This window comes from Crocodylus siamensis, chromosome 3 (assembly GCF_052110815.1).
Source record: "Crocodylus siamensis isolate JL-2025a chromosome 3, ASM5211081v1, whole genome shotgun sequence".
Taxonomy (NCBI): domain Eukaryota; kingdom Metazoa; phylum Chordata; order Crocodylia; family Crocodylidae; genus Crocodylus; species Crocodylus siamensis.
In genome coordinates, this window is record NC_143397.1 from 232,272,442 (window position 1) to 232,292,893 (window position 20,452).

General features: G+C 39.4%; 1 protein-coding gene across 4 annotated transcripts in view; it reads right to left on the reverse strand.

The window, feature by feature from the left end:
* Positions 1-20,452, reverse strand: part of CSMD3 (CUB and Sushi multiple domains 3) — a 1,311,906-nt gene that overhangs the window by 62,802 nt on the left and 1,228,652 nt on the right. For all 4 annotated transcript variants that reach the window (XM_090040525.1, XM_090040524.1, XM_090040523.1 and 1 more), the window contains 5 exons: positions 20,088-20,261; positions 16,217-16,390; positions 14,121-14,306; positions 7,363-7,536; positions 1,467-1,649 (listed from right to left, as the gene is read on the reverse strand). In XM_090040525.1, the coding sequence (XP_089896651.1) occupies positions 1,467-1,649; positions 7,363-7,536; positions 14,121-14,306; positions 16,217-16,390; positions 20,088-20,261 (891 nt within the window). The remainder of the gene's footprint in view (positions 1-1,466; positions 1,650-7,362; positions 7,537-14,120; positions 14,307-16,216; positions 16,391-20,087; positions 20,262-20,452) is intronic.

The following is a 20,452-nucleotide window of genomic DNA, read 5'->3' on the forward strand; positions in this document are numbered from 1 at the left end:
CAAAGTAATCCATAGTGGTAAAGTGAGCAGTAAAAGAAGAAACTTCTAAATTGTCTTCTGCTATTCAGAAAGCTTTTCTCTCAGAAAAGGTCTGTCGGGAATTATTTCCTATTTGTGAAATCAAGGTAATTTAGGTAACAAATGGTTTCTCATAAATATCCTGTTAGATCTTGTTTTTATGGTAATACATCTTGCTCCACAACTCTATATTGCTTTTTTTAAATAACTGGTTTCAGCTTTTTTTTTTGTTTTTGGTGAAAACTAATAGCAAGTGAAATGCATTAGTAAATAGAATTAGTGGGCTAATCATTTATGACAAAAGTTTAAAGCAAAACAGTGAAAACGTCATTTCTCCAAAGAGAGCTCTTTCTAATGGAACTCTTAGTAATTAGAGAAGAAATGAAGTAGGAAAACATTTCTTCAGTAGACAAAGTAATTTTAAAAACACTTGATTCTGGTTGTCTATTTTTAAGTAGAAAAGCACAAATATTGAAGTAGGAATGAAAAAAAACCTGAGGATGTGTACAGCAGATTGTTGTAGCCAGTTTATGTTTGGATGGCTTAGTCTTACCTGAACATAGACTGAGAATGGCACAAACAGCTATTTGTCACTTTCAGGAGCTACATGGGGAGCCCAATGTAAGTAATGTAGTGTGGGGAGAGGAGTGGATGGGATTGAGGGAGGTAGCACGACCATGGGTGGGGGGGGGAGGGAGGAATTGGTGGTTGTAATGTGGGCTGGCAGGACTGCAGGGAGACTGGGGGGAGTGTTGGTAGATCCATGGGGAAGGAGGGCTGGGGAGCTAAATATAGCCCAGTTACGGTCAGAGGGTGGGAGTAGCACAACCCAAGGACTGGGACAAGCAACTAGACTTTCCCAGCCCTAGGGCTGGACTGCAAGCACAAGCAGGTATTGTGGAGAGTGGGTTAACCCTTTCTCAACCTAAGTTAGATTGAGGTGAGCTGGCTTAGATTGGATGCACAATTTTTTGGGTAATGTAAGCCCTCTGAATGCCTGCATGATTGGGCATTTAGATCAATCTAACCCTGGTTATAGCAATCTAAAATGTCACACCTATACATACTCTGATTGTTCAGAAGGCTGGGAATCACCTTGCCTAGCTGCCTGTCTTGCCCATAGTTGTTTACTGCCATACATGAAAAGATTGGGTCAGTCCACTACCTTCTGGACAAATGCCCACATCACAAAATCTGTGCTATGAAATTTGTATTCTTAGAACTTTAGCAGAAATGGCAAGATTCAAGAACTATTAAAATTTAGGTACGGTCTCAATGCTACCTGTCTCTCCAAGTCAAAGCAGAGGTGCATTAGTAAGCTAACAAGAAAAAGACATCTCCACTACCTGTCCTGAGAATAAGATGCTTAGGTGCCAGGATCACTTTTCATGTACATTAATGTGTATATTTTAAAGTGAATGTAAATACAAATTTCTTTTTTGATTTACCTTTGCACTCAGGCTGTCTTCCTGTCCATGTTCCATTTGGTAGGCATGTTCGTTCTTCTGAACCATGCAGGATATAGCCAATATCACAGCTGAAGCGTACAGTACTTTTAATTTTAAAATCACTGTCTTCTCTAGAACCATGTCCTGGGATTCCTGGATCCCCACAAGAACCAGATGTGTCACCTAGAATTTATGGCACAAAGAGATTAGCGTGAATATAACATTTGATTGTACTATGCTACTATATTTTATTGGAAATGCTGAGAGGTGTCTGTGTAAGGCACAGCAGGCAGGGGAATAATCCCTGCTTAGCAGAAAATGGGAGTGGAGGAGGGATGCAGGGGGAAGCCAGGCAGATGCCTGCAGTCTCTGCTGAGCTCCAGTGAGGGAGCAGAGGGGAGGGGTCAGCTCTGCTGTACAGAAGGGAGCCCCACCCAACCCAGAGAGCATGTTGGGATGCTGAGGGAGTCTGGTTTAACTTAAACCGGCAAGGGGTCTGGAACAGACATTACATAAAACGGTTTGACCCAAATCAGTTAAGTCTAATATTACATTCAACCAGATTTGTCTCAAACCAATTTCAGACATGTTCAACCTGGTTTATATGCACTGCACATCTGTTCTGTTACAGGTTTAAACCAGTTTCTAATCACTTAAACTGGTTTATGTGTAAAGTCTGTTCATAGCCAAAGAGTAAATCCCTATTTATTTGCTTCCATTTGTATATATTGCCTAATGAGACTTCAGTAAAAACTTCATATTTTAATGCTGTCACTGGAGTGGTGACACTATCCCTACTGTGTTTCATTTTTAGTTGGTGGTAAAGTCACTAACATAGTCTTAACTCCAGGTGGACCAATGATTGTCCATAGTTTATAGCAGCATTAACAAATCACTTTGATCTAAAAGACAATCTTCTGAATAAAATCTTATTGCAGCTGAAACTCTGTTTTTTAATGGCCAAGTTTAAGTTGCCTGGATTGTTAGTTTGATTATATCACCCACTTTTGTCTGTCTTCTCTATTTCAGTTATAAGTTGTTTAGGGTAGGTACTACCTATTATTCTCTGTCTGTACAGTGCCTGGTACAACGGGTACTGTTCCCACCTGGTCTTAAGCAGCACCCTTCGCAATAGTAATTTAATGCAAATGCAAGTTTTTTTGTCATACTAAAGTATGAGTTACATGTTTTCCTTTGTAAATTAAGTCTATCATGTGATCCAATCTACTCCATTGTTGTTACCACAGACAAACATAAATGTATTTGTTAAACCTATTGAGGAATGATCACTCTTAAATCCAAGATAAGTTAATCACCATCCATTTTGATGGTATATTAAAATGGACTAGCAAAAATGCCACACTAATGACTACCCATACAATAACTGGTATCAACTCAGTAATATTATAGAAAGCAATCTCTTTTTTGTCTTTTATAAGGATTCAACTTAAATGCTTTTCTTGGTTTACTTACTGACCATCTCCTGTCCCAACAGCTGTACAGAATATTTCATAGCCTAAATCCACTAATGACATGACAGTTAAACTAGGAGAATATTTGACTCTTCATTTTTATTGGGGTTTGTGGCAAAGTGAGGCTCCCCACCTAGCCACAGTGCTAGGTTCCCCACTTGCCTTTGGGCACACCACCCACCTGACTCACCTGCCACACCTTGTTCTTAATTAATTAAGATGTTCATTAAGGCGGGAGGCTGCTCATTCTTGCCCCAATACCTGGGGGCGCTATCTGTGGCTCCATACCTCCCCTACACCACAGCCCATGCCTCAAAGATGGCATCTAGCTGTTATCTCACCAGCCCCACACTGGGCTCCAGAATCCTCCAATCAGGACCCCTGTAAGATCCCTCCATTCCAACAGCCTATCCCACCTTCGTTCTAGCTGTCTAGCTCCCTGAAACCATTTCCCCTCTCAGGTGTGGTCCCCCTGGGACCTTTGGCCACACAGGCCCTTACCTCACCTCCAAGGCCAATCGGAACCCTAGTACCTCAGCTCTGGGCATGTCTCGCGGTGGGCCCCTGGCCCTTTTGAACCATTCTGGTCCTGGCCCCAGCATTGACCAGTGAAGAGTATTCTAGCTCAGGCCGCTGAGCCTCTAGACCCACTCTCTCTCAGGGGGTCTGCCTTCTGGCCCTACTAGCAGGTGACCCACCCAGTTGTGGGAGCTGGGGTGACTCACAGCATGATTGGTGTTCCAGGGTCTCACAGGGCCTCTCACCCCCCCCCCCCCGGAGCAGAATGTCATTATGCTCTCTACATTCTGCTCCCCTTCACTCAGGGCTCCAGGCTTTTACCACTCTCCCTCCTCTCAGGGTCTTGTACCCCACAGGGCTCAGGTGGCCACAGTCATGCCTGGCCCCATCTATCTCAGATGTTATGCAAACCCACCCGAGGGTGAGAGCTAGGGTTAAAGTGCCCCTACCTGCCTTTCAGCAGTGTGATGACTGGCCTGGTATTTCCTGGGGGCTCCCATGCCACTTAGAGCCCCACCAGGTCACCCACTCCTGGAAGAGTGCAGTTTTAGATCATTCCCAGGACCAGGAGCCACCTAGCCATCCCCTACAGCTCCTCCTTTACCTCCAGGATGATATCAGTGGTCTTGCAGCCAGGCGATGTTGCTGCCTCCCCTGCCAGCAGTGAACTGCCCTGTTTATATAGGCAGCCCTGAAACTAAAATTAGGCACTTGCTGGCTGCTTGGCCTAGGTCTAAAAGTGGCAGGCACTATCAGTGCTCTGCCACACACCTCCCCCCTTAAAATGGTACCTGGGGGAGTTTTCTCCTGCTGGTCCTCCAAAGCAGGCTCCCCTTGGAGCCTGTGAAAGCCCTCAAGTGGCAAGTACACCCAAAGGTGCTCCACAATACACCTCCCCCCTTAGAATGAGATCTGGGGGGCTTCACTTGGCTGCCTTCCCTGCTGGGCTCTGCCCCAACCTGCTGCAACCCTTGCCATGTGGTGAGCACCCCAAAGGTGCTGCACCACAGAGTTATTGAAATCCACATCACTTACTAAAGGGCACTGGCAGATATGAAGCTCCCAGCACTAACTCATGGCACTTCAGAGAAAGCGCCATGAGTTAGAGGAATGTCTGCTCCCACCAAACCAACAGACAGTCATGGTTGGGTCAGAGGGGTGGAGGATTGAGCTGCACTTTGGAGCTGATACAGGAAGAGCTGCATTTCTGCAGTTTCTCTCCCATAGCCCTGTACCCCACTCTCAGCTCTGGTGCTGTCTGCAGGATGGGAAGGGGAAGAAGGGAGAGGAGGAAGCTGTGGGATGGGGTTTGAGTTGGAAGGAGGCAGAGGAGGGAGTATTCTGATGTAGAATTTTTTTTTCAGCCAGTATAGTAAAAAGGCCAGCTGTAATCATTGCATATCTAGTGTGTAACCCACTGCAAACCTCACAATGACAATACAGAACAATATCAATTTCTGTCTTATAAAAACCTGGTTTCATTTTACTGTAGGCACTGATGTGATCTGTGCACCTGTTATGCATAAACATAATTATTTTTAGAAAAGAACTTATATATTTATTTGTTTGTATTATTTTTTAGCCTAAGCTTTTTGAACAAATGCAATATCCACATCACAGATAGCTTTGTGTTTACTAAGGTGTGGGGAAATTTCTAGCTGCACCAATGTCCGTATATTTAATAGTTTTAGGCTTTGTGGATTGGCACTCTACACCTCAATTCAAAGTCTGGAGTACTGAATATATATCCCATGCAATACGGGGTTTAAAGAAAGAAAAATAATCATATATACAAGTTTTAAAATAATGTTTGAATCTAATCATATTTTAAATGTTGGAATCATATTATTTTACACTTAATTGTCCTTTCCGGTTCATCATTTTAGATACTATAAATTATAAAAAAACACTGAGTCATATCCCACTGAAATCTGTACCAGCTCTCCCAATGATTTCAGTGAGAGCAGGATTAAGCAGGCTTCCATAAACCTGCCATTACATACAACATAAATGTTGATTGTTCATTTTGGCTAATTTCTCATTTAATTCTAATGGATGGGGTAACAACATGTATCTGTATTCCTCGCAAAAATGTGATGTTTCTTAAGTGAGGGAGGATCAGTCTCTAAGGAAACTCTTCTGCCTTTCTGGAATTTTAACAGCAGGATCTACACTCAAAATGTTAAATGTAATTATTTTTTATTTCTATTAGAATAATACTAACACTGAGTCTTTCCTGTATTACGTGCTGTACAAATGCATATTCAGAAGTAGTGTCCCTGACACAGTTTAAATATTCTAAACTGATAAATTATAAGAGAAATGAAAGGATATTAAAAAGCCATGCTGTAAAGACAGCTACGGTTTTGGCAGAAGACCATGATGACAGCAGTGTCATACTGGCACCCGCAGTTACTTTCTATCCCTGATTTCTGTGTAGGAATTACTCAGGAGACAATGTGGTCCTGGCTTCTTCCTATTTCCTGAATGTTAAAATAGCTGAATACTTATTATTAAAGTCATACATATCTGAAAATATGCCAACTGAAAAATATTGAACATTGTACACCTATGCTCTGAAAGCATCATGTTAACAGCAAGGAAATCATACTCTTGTCATGTAGTTAAATATAATACAACTCTGCCAAGATCAGAAATGGGCTTGAACCTCAAACCACTGATCAGCGAGTGGCACAGAGCTGTGTATTTTAAGTAGCCTTGATAGCTATCCTGTTCCAAACCAAAATCATGGATTAGGATACTCCTGAAGTTTTGGGGGTTTAAAATGAACACAACAATTTTGTGGTTTGATACTCCATAAAATAATATACTGATTATCAAACAAAACCAAACAACATCACATCCTTGAAACAAGTCATGGCACATGAGGCTATATCAATAGGGTAGATGTGATGTGTAGTTTAGACTCAAGAGCTGAATGCAGACAAGCACACACATACAGTATGTGGTACTGCAGACCTGTCTGCGGAGCCACACTCTGTGCATGCAGGTGTTCCCTGGGCTGTTAACTTACATGGGGGGAGGGGGCGTGCAGTTTGACTTCAGGATCTCCTAGGTTCAAAAACCCCATTCTGAGAAAAAGCAAGGCAGCACACATGGCAGCAGCATGCACCACCCAGAACCAGAGCCTGGCCAGCTGGAGCCACACTCTGGCTGCTGGCTAGGCTTCCCGCTACAGCTGAAGCACTGGGAGACCCCTGGGTAAATCTTTTGGGGCAAGCACAGTTGCTGGTCTCAGCCTCCCCTACCTCATCCAGGGTAACCTGATGTGAGCCATAGCACATGTAGCACAGGCATTCCCTAGGGACAAGTAGTAGTGGTGCAAGGTGTGCCACTACTTGTCAATGGGGAAACAAACTATCCATGCTTGTCTGGATGTGCCCAAGGAGTGTAGTATTAAATCCCAAGTTCAACAGTGTAGGGTCATGTCCAGGTACTTAGGGCAAAGTGAAACTGGTGACTTCAAGTTTGCCACTTTAAATGAGCAGCTTCCGAGAAAATTGCCCCTAACATCTTCCTGCCACCAGTTACACCACTGCTCAAGTAATTTGGAAGCTAAATAAGTTTTAATTCATTATCTTAAGGAAGTAACAATGTGGGGGATCTTTCCATGGAAACCAATATCCTTATCACAAATTGGCATGGATTAAAATTCTATGTTCAAGGCCAACTAGGCAGTTGGTCCCATTCTATGGACAAAGTACTTTCACTTCATACTGAACCTTTTTGAGGAAGTTAAATTTTCTCATTCAATTTTCTCTTGTGAATGCAATAGTTTAGTTATTTTATTACCTCTGTCATTTAGATAAATAACCAGGTTCCTGCAAAAAACACGTGAAAGTTTAATCATTTCAAGACCACATCATGTGACACAAAAGTAGTACCTGAACAATGAGGCAGTGACCCACTCCAATGTCCATTTAGTTGACATGTCCGAGATGACTGCCCTACTAGTGATCGTCTTCCTGTGCATGTATAATGAACAGTAGATCCAAAGGTATACTTATCTCCAGACAGGACCGCATTAGGAGGAATGCCAGGATGGCCACAGTCAATCACTACAATGCATAATTATTGGACATAAAGAAATATTATTATCACTGATAAACTTTTAGCACTTCCAGTATCATCATATTTTATATATGTGTCCTATGTTAGAACTTGAATTGGATTTATATTATTTTATGAAGCATACAAAATAGACAAATAACCAGAGATTACACACACACACACACACACACACACACACACACACACACACACACACACACACAGATATTCCTTAGAGTAGGGACATTCTGTTTTGATGGAAGTGAGCTTTCTGCCAGGACTGCTGTTCCACTAAAGAAAAAATGTGCCTGACATATAGTACATACCCACTGACCAGCAAATCTTTGCTCAAGGTGCCCTGAGGTTGTTCTTTCTAGGACCTAGAAGTAAGGCAGTGAGAATTTTTGCCCATACATCCTGGGCTAAACTACACATTTTCTCTCACATGAACCAAAACCACAACCAGTGAGTAGCCTCTATAGTCATACACGTGAGTTGGTATGTTTTGACAAATTGTTTATCAGCAATAAAACAAAACAAAATATTGTCAAGATCTAACTTCCAGGTAGGGTGCATTAGCTGCCCAGAAAAGCAAGGACATGCTACATATTCCTAAACTCACAGAAGTACAAGGAAAAGCTCCCATTAGCCACCATAAAGCAAATTAACACTGTCACTTCTCATTTCAGCTTACTTTTCAACATTATAATAAAGCTGAAACCAGTTTTATTTTGTTGTATGTGCTTAATTGTGTGGGTTGAAGACAATGAAATCCCATCAAAATTCAACTTCATATTCAATACTAGTAAAGACCTCTATTTTAAACAGTGTAGAAAAGAAGGTCTCTTTAACATGATGCAATTGCACTCATAACAACAAAGAAAGGATTTGAAAATAATTAATCTTAATTTCCTGTTCCTGTTCCTTTTTCTTTTAAGCATGTAGAAAATTCTTGTGAGAAGCTCTTAAGGAAATTGGCCAAAATCTGTCTAGGAACACTAACTACATGGTTATAATGCAAGAACTGCATTTTAAAACTTGATGCAACCATTACTAGTTTTAGCAATCTGGTATACACTGACAAGTTTTATGAAAGTCATGGGCAACTTATGTAGTTTAGCATAGCAGGCAGTTATTCAATAAGACTGAAGTAAAAAGATAAAAGGCCTTATGCATTGTTATGGCAAACTTTATTCATATGGATAATGTATGTCAAGAAAATAACGGTCTCCCCTGTAGTGCTGAAAAGAAATGAAAAATGCTACTGGGATTTTGAAAAAGGGAACATTTTCAAAAATGGTTTAATTATTCTTATATTTTCTAGTGGCTGAGTTGGTGGGGCTGAGAATGTGGGCCTTTGTTAGGATTTCAAGTATATGCCTACAACATGCATGACTATGTACTTGTTAAGAAAGCAGCAACAACAGTAGAAACCTAGAATAAGGGTTAAGTATAAAAGAAAAGAAAATATACACAAGTGTGAAAGTGTACAACTAAGCCACCAAAGCTAACTTCATTTTATTCCCACAATAATTCTAAGCTTGCATGTTCCCTTCTACATCTCTGCTTGGTGAGATACGTTGGTTCAAAGACAGTTTTCTAAGCATCTTATGAAGTCTTCAATTGAAAGCCAAATGCTGGAATAACCACTACACAGATTCAGGGAACCTGTCACTTCATTTCTCCTGTGCATCATTTCTATCTTAATAGTTTAAAGAGAAGTCTTCAGTACACAGCTGTGGACTTAGCAGGTTTGAAGAAGACTCTGAAAGGACTTAATGCTGAAGTTGTATATAACAGAGTTTATACACGGTGCATGACTGATGCAAAGGGTGATGACTGAACACTCACTAATATTTGCTTGCTATAAGTGCTATAATTTAAGGATCTCTGTCTTGGAGCCTTGCACTTGTAAGTACACTAAGTCTGTGTTTAATGACATGTGTATAATAGTTAGCATGGGTTCCATTCTGCAAGTTACTGCGCACTCCTTTTCCAATACAGGAAAGCATTTAAGCATATGATTAGCTTCTAGCACTTGAATAGCCCATTGATTCCTTTGACTACTTTAAAGAGCTGGAAGTTAAGCTTTTACATAGCTGTATTTCTAGATAAAGGCTAAAATGCTTAGCGTCGTGCATCCAGCCCTTGATGCAGATAAATGAAATTGCTATTAATATATTTATTTAATCACATATCTATAAAATGATCCTCTTCTGTTAACTGTATATAGATATATAAAAGGTCCAAACAGGATCATAAATAAGTTGTGGCATTTTGATTATGTGACTAGTGATCAGACAAAGCTATTTATTATGAATATTTAGGGTGGTGTCAGAGTTTCTGGTTTTCCCTTCTCCTGAGACAATACTATGGAAGCAGGTAAGCTCATGTCAGTCTCTAAACTATTTATGTTCATGTGCTTGAGTATCCTTTACAACTTACCTTAACTCTGAAATTCATGGTTCCATAGGTGGATGTAGGATTTTGAAAAGCTGGGGGCAGACGATGTGGTTCATCATTGTACACAACATTACACGTTTTTCTCCAATTAAAAAGATACCAGACACTCTACTAATAAAATAGGGACCTAGGTATGCCAAGGGCCTAAAGTTATTTCATTCAGTTTAAGATCAAAGCAAAAACAAATATAATTTTACTGGCACGTCTATGTATAAAAGCCTGTTGGAACAAGTTGTATAGTTTAAAGGGCTGTCGGAAAAGGTGACTTGAGGAAAGGCCCAAAAGTTTGTCCAACAGCTCTCCCAACGTACATCTGGTCCAGTAAATGGTATCACAAAAAATCTTTGCCTCTTGACATGAATAGTGAATGGGCACGTGACTAAGGGCTATAAGGTGTGGAACTGCAACAAGCATTGCAACAGTGTAGTGAAGAGGGCAAGGGGGATATGGTTCTGAGACTTCTTAAAGTGTTGCCTTTAAAGGCAAGCCAGAGCTTTTGCTGCAATGGTCTTTGTACAGCTGCAAGGGGTTGGGTGTAGAGCACAGCCGATCGTGCACACTGAAGAGCTGCACGCTGAAAAGCATGATTCAGAAATTTTGGCTGCTTAACCCATTCCCTGCTGGCTTCAGAGTGGTAATTTGCTCCCTCATTGCCACAGCAGTGCTGGCCACACAAAGGAGAGGGGGGGCTAGAGGGGATGCGACTTATCCCTGGAGCAGCATGTGCCCCAGACCCCAAGAGCCCTGCTGGGCTCCCCACCCCCTTTAAATCCCTCCATCTGCTGGGCTTACCCTACCTGCTTCAAATCCCTCCATCTGCCCCTCCACCTCCTCCCTCCACTCATTTTCTTTTTATCAGCTTGCTTCTCCCCTTCCAGCCCAGCCTGACATTGTGCCAGATACACCAGGCTCCCTTAGTGCAGCTGCTGAATATAGCAGGAATCAGAGGGGTGCATCTATGCCATTGCAATTCCTCTAGATCAGCCCCTGCCTGGTTCCTACTGGCTTCCTTTAAAAACTGATTAGTTCTGTTATCTATGCCCTTTAAATTGCCTCTAAAGCTTCCAAACTCTAATTCCAGTTTAGCAAATAATCTTAAGTGAGAATTTCCTCAAGCTTGTTTATGTTAGATATTTCTTACGTTCCTTCTTTTCCCTCTCCTCACTGCCAATTTTATCAACCACTTCTTCTCTGCCTCTCTCAGTTAGTTATGGTAGCTGGTCCTTTTCTATCACTTAACTGCATGGTGCCTTTTTATAGCTGTATAAAGCTGATTCTTTATTAAGACAGACAGCTTGGAACAGCTTTAAGGAATACAGCACAAAGGAAGAAGAATAAGGGGGAAAGAATTACCTAGTTATAACACTTAAACATTGTGATAAAAAGGATGTTACCATTATTATTGCCAGTCAATTCCTATTAGATAAATTCTCCTCCTGTCTCACTGAAAAAATGAAGTTCTAAGAGAAAAACATATAAATTGCTCTTTTCCTATGGAGGCACATCTATTATGATTAAAACAGTTTAATGGGTATTAAACTATTGGATATAATTCCCGTTGCTAACTATATAATACAAGGAATTCCAGGGAAGGGAGTGGTAGAAGTGTTCATCCTAAACTGATATTCAGGATCTAAACTACCTGTCATAATTCACCTTCATAAAACTAGAAAATGATTTGGACAGCCTCTAAGCTGGTGCAGATTGACCCTCCATGTCTTAAGTAAAAGACAAATAATCTTGAGAAGCACATCAAAAATTTGCCAGTGGAAATTTATCCCAACTCCAAACTAACATTAACATCTAAGAAATCAATTTACAAACAGGTAGGGTGGCTACACTGAGACGTGCATGTTGAACTACAACTACGGTGGCTAGAAGGAACTCGGTTCAGCTGGGGCTGCTCTCCCTTTATAACCTTGATACAGATTGGTCAGGTCAGGTCATATAATAATAAATAAATTTGCCTATTATCGAATGGAAAGGCCACAGTCAGTTTGAGGGCTGTGCTCACCCAGACCAAAAGTATAGGGGCTCGGTTCAAATCCAGTGCCAACAGGTATCAACCTGAAATGTCACATGAAGGGAGCTATGTTGGCTTCTGCAGTCCATCTGGAGAAGGACTAAGTATTTGAGAGTGTCACTGCTGGACACAACAATTCTGCCATGTAGATATTACTTCAGGACTCATGCACAGCTCCAATCAGCAGCGAGACTGAAATGCCAAGTGCATGAAGTGACTGGGCACCCAGTTGTGGAATATCTAGGTAAGTATGACAAGCCCTCAGGAAAGAACTTACACAATACTTGTGCTAAATCCAAAGCTATTTCCTTGTGTACAGTGCTGAAGATATAGGCCACATACAGGTGTTCTCTTGCCTCCCCCTTCACCTCCTCCCAATGCCATTTCAGCAGAGGAACAGCTTTTGCCCACCCACCTGCATGCTTCCTGGTGGAACTGGAAGCATGCACCAGGCAAGGGCTCTTCTCCCATGGTGGAAACCCTCCTTGGGCCCTGGGAGGGTTCCTGTCACAGGGGAATGCCCCTTCTTACCCATTCAGACAGCTAGCTGATTGATGGGACAGGTGGGAGCAGGGGGTGGGAAGCATTCTCCTGAAGCTGGAACCCTCGCAGGACTCAGGAAAGGCTTCAGCCACACACCTGCCTCCCTCTGCAACCTTTAAGTCTGATATTACATTCAACCAGGTTTATCTCAAACTGGTTTCAGCGATTTCCAAACAGGTTATGTGCACTGGACTTCTGTTCTGTTATAGGTTTAAACCAGTTTCTGATCACTTGAACTGGTTTGTGTGTAATGCTTGTCCCTAGCCCCTGACAGCTCACCCTTGACAGTTTACCTTTTGCCTGCCACCCCTGGGAGTATGCTCTCTTTTTGTGCTTTCCTCCTGGAACAAATGTAATGTCTGTACAGGGCAATAGTGATTTGACCTATTTATTCATAAATAAAAAATAGAAGTGGCTTTTATTGTTTGAAAATGCAGCAAAAGAACAACAGTACACATTTTTAACACAATACTTTCACTTGTATCATCCGAACCAGAAATAAAGTAGAAAACTTGCATTCTTACTCCATGAGATCAATATATGCCAAGGTAGAAATTGTTTTTATTAAGAGGCATTAAGCAGCTCCCCAAAAAGAATGGGGAGGGGGGGCATGTTACATATGGAAAGGGAGAAAAGCCTTTGTAGTTTTACATTCTTTTGTAGTATATTTAAGACAGTATTTATTATCTGTATTATCAGTATTTATTTATTAGAGTGTTCTGAAACTGCCATAATACCTTACAGTTGGATGCAAGATATCTGGATACTACAAGATAAATGTAACTGAGTTATAAAATAGGAACAAACTATATCATGAATAAGATAAATTTCTGGTTGTTTTAAAAATTAAAAGAATAGAATATTTCAAATTGCAGCACCAGAAAAATCTTGCCTAAAGGATAAATAATAAAAGCAGGCTTTGGAAGTAACATCCAAATTATATGTCTATTGACAAAAACAACCAAAATAAAGTTTTTTATCATGCTTTCTTTCTTTGCTTTATTTCATTGTAAATGTTAGGCCTCACACATGAGATAAATCCTCATTCCAACACAGGTCTTGTTACGTGAAGTTACAAAAGTGTTAGAGAAGCAATTAGGAGCTTACTTGAAAAATTGTTCAGCTTCCATGAGGCTGTTTCCATGGTTTTAGAAATGTAGCTTGTTTGAATTGCAACATGCAGCTGCCCTATGGCCAACAGATTAATATAGTAAAAAAATCTAAAGGCAACTCCCTTTCTCCCAGACAGCCATTCTGTTAACACAGAGTGCTGCTCCTGATCATTGTTCTGAGGCATGATTCTCCTCAAAGGTCCTCTCAAGGGCCAGCCATTTCATTTTCTATATGCAACAGACCTGTGCTCTCTCTCCTGCCAATGCAACCTTAGTTATCACACACATTAAAATCTATGCGGATATGATCTGTGTGCCTACACAGAGAGCAGAATACTGTATAAAATAAAATCAATACAAAAATCCATTATAAGGTATCTAGCCCAAATTTTTGTTTTCTTATATTTTTTTGTAACTTTCATAGGGGGAAGAAAACACATTATCTACTTACTAATGCATTCAGGTAGAGGCTTATCCCAGTGACCATTTGGCTGGCAGATTAGAACTGAAGATCCAAATAAAAAATATCCTGGGTTGCAATCATAAAACACCACTGTGCCGTAAGTGAAATTTCCATGTTCTATTTTGCTTTCCCGTATGGAATTAGCAGGGATTCCAGGATCAGAGCAGTTGACCACTGTGCAAAAAATAACAAAAGTGGAAATTCATATTTAGGCTTTACATACACACACGCATTTTTATAAGTATATTTCTTTAAAAATGCCTCAGACACACAGAGTACATTTAAGGTAATATCTCTTCTCCTGAATGAGTAGCTGAGATAGGAACTCAGATGAGGACTTGTGGGTGGAATCTCAGTTTAGATAAGACAGAGGTGATATAAGTAGGCTGAAACAATCAGAGATGATATCTCTGTTGTCTTTATTAAAGGGGGCAGTTCTTGATTTGAGATATTTGGTTGGTTCTTTTGGGTCCTTGTCCACACCTTTGACTCCCATTTTGGGGGTGTACCTAAAAGAGACTTTTTTTTCTTGTGCATCTGTGACCTTTTATTTTTGGATGAAGAATTTATCAGACTTTCCCATGTTATTATTGTTACCTCTCAGCTAGCTTGCTTCAGTGCAGTCTATTTAAATCTACTGGTAAAAAACCTTTGAAGTATGCAGTTTCTGAAGAATTATCCTATCCATGCATACCATCCTATTAAACCTGAGGCTCTGGAATATGCTTTAGATTATAAATACTAGCAATCTTTTCCAGGTCCATTTTCCAGAGGAAATGCAGAAGCTCTGTTCACTCTGCTAGGTTTTTTTGCATACATGGTTGCTGAACCGTAAGTAAGAGAACCAATACCCAGATTTTTCTATGTTTTCTGCACAGGCATTTTTGCAAACATGGATAGCATCCCCATCATTATGAGCACTGTTAGGTTTTCTTATCACTACAGAAGGAGCCTTTAGAGGGTGTACACCATTTTCAAGAATGTTGCAGTGTTCAGTGGACATTTGAACAACTTGCAAGCACTTAAGAATACAAATATAAAATGCAACTATATGATAATGAACATTACAGGCAGAGGAAAAGCTGCTGTACCTGTCACAATGATCCTCTGTATGTACTCAGCCCTGGTTTTCAAAGATCACTCTAGAAACAATTTAAGGTTTCATAGCTGTGTGCAAAAGATTTCAGGAAGCAGTGCGATCAATACTTTTATTTGGCTTCTGACCCACAGGCAATAACATATAATAAGGAGTATAGTATGTTACTGTGGAATACCAGTATACTGTGACGATTTATTGCTGGTGGGTTGAAGACCAAAAATATTTGGTTAAAATACATAAAAGGGTATTTTAGTGAATTACACAAATAACCACACCTAAATACAAACACTTTGTGTTCAAAAACCCCCATCCGACTACCCTAGTGCATGAAAAGTATTATATTTTTTAATACTCTTTAGTATCCCATGGCCTCTGGGATACTTCAGTAAATGCAAAATATACTGGCTCAGCTTCAGGATAGTAGCTGGGTGCCATTTCTGTGTGTATGGCAGCAGGACTTCCTAAAAATACACCTTTTTTCTTTGTAGAGATAGTTTATAAATCTTCAAACACATTTTTGACCCCTCCGGTTCTTATTTATGAATGTTCTCATTTCAAAAGCCAAGGATTTAAATTTTTTGACCACCCACTCAATGCAGGGTATGGCTGCTCCAAGAAAATAGAGTTAAATTATAAGTTTCTATGCTTCATTGTTTGCAATAGCATGCTCATATTCATCAAATATAAAAGAGATAAAAAAACCCAAATACAAATGCATCTTAAAATTTAGAGGGTATATTGATAATGTTGGAGGGTTATCAGGTATTCTTTTAAAATATTTCCTGTTATGTACTTACTACAAATAATGTATATTTAATTGTATATAATCTATTGAGACATCCTCTCATGTTAGTGGCTTGAGAGATTCATATAATGCCATTAGACTGTTTCACCTACTTTATCTGTAAAAAGTACGGAAGGGAAGATGGAATCAGTGCAATATTTCAGTGCTTCCATGAATTTTACTGACATTTTATATTCATACCTTTACATATTGGGGGTGGATGACTCCATTGTCTATTAGCCTGACATTGTGCTTTTGTTGGCCCTTGCATAATATATCCAGTATTACATGAGAATGTCACAACATCATTGAAGTTGAAACCATTTCCGCTCGTTCTTCCATAAATTGGACTACCAGGATGACCACAGCTAACAGCTAACAAAAAAAAAGGGACAGAAGTATGCTGTTATTACTCTTCATGGCACTGGGTAATAAAGGGTAACAACCTACTATATGCTAAGGTTCTAATCCTATGCAATACTGAGTCCCATCTTAAGAGTCATTAAAGATCCATCAGTTCCTTTGACTTTAATATAAAATAAAGAAGTTCAAAACCTTTTAGGTAATTCTCAGTATTTTGTGGGGTTATATCCTTATTTCTTAGATGTGGCAAAAGCCAAGCAAACAAAAAATACCCCTTCCCCCTGCTTGGTTTTTATTGAAAAGCAGATTTTCAAACATAAAACCAAACTTTACAAGTTTTAGACTGGGTTATAGTCACTAGTCAAGGAAAACAACTAATATAGAATAAGAATGCCCATTCATACAAATAAACTTTTTTTATAAAGTTAAACTAAAATGTTATTGAAAAACTTAACATATTCTTATTCTTGAATCACTTGCTCCAAATATTTTTTTTTTTCAAATTCTCACTATACCTTATATATTAGGTATAACTGGTCACATAAGCTACATATTTTTGTTTATCATTGGGCAGGTGAAAGGATACAGTTGGAGAGCGCATTAGCATACAGGACATACCAGTATCAATATCCTTGCCATAACAGTTTGTGAATATATACATCTTGTGACCAAAATGCCTGTTCATAATAATGGTTATGATGAAACAAAAGATGGTGAATCAAAAAGTAACTCAGAAAATGTCTGAACAATTTCTTCTAATATTCTGTAATGCTGAGACATTACAAACCAAATTCTCCCAGATTAATTTAAAACATAAATTTAAAATACAGAGTATGGCTTAGACCACAGAACCAAATAACAGCTCAGCAATGTTTAGAATTTAGTTTGAAACTGGAGTACTTTATAACATTTATTTCTTAATTTTTCCTAAATTTAATTAAGTTTTATTAACCTAGGAATGGTATTAATTGATTTCTTCCTTATATGTTTGTTACTTCAACTCTAGGATAAACACATTTATTGACTGCAAACAAACTAAAGTTTTCTATCTTAAACTACTAAATTCTAATGTTATAAAAGCCTCAGTCTGTCTGTCTGTCTGTCTGTCCATAATGCTTTATTCACACTCTGACTGGTTGTCTAAAACAATCAATGAGAGTACTCCAAGAGCATTCCTGACAGAGGGCAGCAGCAGCAGCGCAGTAGTGCCCGGAGCAGGGGGCCAGGCCAGGGCCAGTGGCCTCGCTCCCTACCCCCTGCCCCTGCCGGCCCTGTTTTCAGCAGGTGGCAGCACAGGGTGCTGGCTGAGGAGGATGGAGAGGACAGTGGGGAAAGGTTCCCCCCACCCTACTCCTTGGAGACAGTGGTTGCGTGGGGTGGTGGGTGGTGGCACTCTGTCCCTGCCCGCCCTCCCATCATTCCTGATGGGCAATTGGCTAGCAGATAAATAATAATGTAGCCTTCAAAATGTTCTTCTTGCAGAAACCTTTAAATCATAGCAAACGACATGAACAAAGGTTGACCTGAATCCTACATGGTTTAAGTCAGTAAGTATATCACCTATATTTGGGATGCTATTTAGGGACTGGTTATATAACATCAGCTGACATAAGAGATGAACAAATTAGCACTGTTAACAGACTGGTAGTAGATATATATGTTCAGCTGAATATGAAGATTATTTTGTATACTCAACATTATGGTAAAAATGCCGCTTAACAAAAAAGTAGTATGAAGTTAGCAGGAAGTTTTGAAAAGTAAAATAAAGAAAGGCAATGGATATTTAACCTTATAAAGTGTTAATAAGAAAATATCTGTCTATGGTACTTGAGCATTTATCAATGTCATGGATTTCTAAAGTAAAATAGGTCCTTTAAACTTTGGACCTATACTAACGGCATTTAGAAAAAATATTGTCATGTTATGGACATTTGCTGTGTTTAACGTATCTTTCATTACTGTAATCCTTCCCCCAAGCTCCTTACCCTTTTATGGAGTACTGTATTGCAGAATTCCCCTGTGTTCAACCAAGCAGCTTCCATAATTGGTTGCAGAGAAATAAACTATGTTCACCTTCTCTGCTATTAGCAATGACCCAGAAGCAATTATTTTTCATTTCTATTGTTGATGTTAACCTAATGATTTAGAAATTCTTGTTTAACTATATCTCATTCTTGTTTTAAAGATTATCAATAAAGAAACTTGTTCCCTAATGTCCAATACTTACTTCCAATCTTAAATTTAACAAGAAAAGTAGTGACAGTAATCCACTGATGAATGATTAAAAATAGGAACAGACAGAGCAAAAATATGAGAAAAAAAGTTAAAAAGCATTACTTTCAGAATCTTCCACCAGATGTGAAATGAATGAAAAACAAGCAACTCAGGTAGTGGATTAAGGAAATAACTGATTGCACTGTAATATTCTGGGATGGTTTACAACTATAAATTTCTCTTATAAAACTCTAGCTATATGCAGTAACACATCTATTAATTTCAATATACAGACATCTAATCATCTTTAATTATAGAACTGAAATTAGCTTCTTTTTTTACATGCAATTGTGAAAAGGACTTCCAGTGTCAGAAGACACCATTATTAAAAAGAACTGGAGTACCAGCATTTTGCCACCTTGTCTTTTCAGTACAAGTCAACTCTATAGATTACCTTAAACAATAGGTCAGTACAATTAACATATGATAAGATTTTTGTTTTTACACCACTGTTATCCAGAAAAGAAAAGAATATAATTAAAATTTAACTGTTTATTGATGCAAACACTTCAATATTCAAAGATGGCAATATAGAAGTGAAACTGAACTCTTGATCATGGTCAATATTAAATACAAGTTAGAGGTCTTCAAAAGCACCCACACACCATTTCCAAAAGTTACACTTAGGCGAAGTATAGACAGTCAAAAGCCTATGGCTCAATTGATTCAATCTTCAGATGTTAGTTTAAACTGCAGAGATTGAATCAATAAGCAAGTGAACAAACATTCACGTTTGATTCCAGAAATGTAGCCATGTACCTGCAGTGCCCCAAGCCAGATGCTGGGGGGTGGGGTGCTAGAGCATGTCTCCCTGCACAGCTGGAGTAGACAGCTTGGACCAAAGTTAGTCTGCCCACCTTGCGGGGGGGGGGGGGTGCAGGTTGCTGTGGAGGTACAAAGCACCCTGGGATGCTGGGGGACTGTGAGTTGACTTGAATCTGGAGGCAATTTGGGACAGAAGTTCAAGAAACCGACTTAAGCTAAATCAGTTAAGTTGGATACTACATCCATCCAGGTTGATCTTAAACATGTTTTGGCCATTTTGAAAGTGTTTTATGAACACTGAACTTCTGTTGGGTCACAGATTTGAATTGGTTTCCAATCACTTATACCAGTTTATGTGCAATACCTGTCCCTAGGACAATGTGTATATATGTCAATCACGAGATATTTTTGTTATAGGATATATATGGGCTTTACCTATTCTGGGATGAATGAAACATCTGCTCCTAGCCTTAGGAGCACAGGTTACACTGACTTTGAATAAATGTTATTTTTCCAGGAGGCATTTTATATGTCCAAAGTCCTACATCACTTTTGAAAATGGGAAATAAACTCATAAGTCATTTAGGTAATTTTGAAAATAATACTCTTCACCCTTTCAATACACTGCATACCTTGTACAGAATGTGTATGTTATGCCATGGTTACTTACGCACACAAGATGGAAGCTGACCAGACCAGTTATGATCCTGTTGACATATACGTACAGAAGAACCAATCAACCGAAAACCAGGGTTGCACTGGTATACAACTGTGTCTCTGTAGCCATAATTTTCTCCAATTACTTGCCCGTTGACAATGATATCTGGAACACCACAGTGGCCCGCTGCAGTTTGCAAAGTACAGTAATAATATATATGAAATTATGTTAAGATATCTGACCTAATGAAAGCAATGTACTTAAAAAATCATATTTTAAGGTTGACATTCTTACAATTTCCTTTAATTTCATGTCATAAACTTTTTTGAAGAAAAAATTGTACCTACAAGTAAACACAGAAATTGGAAAACAAACTT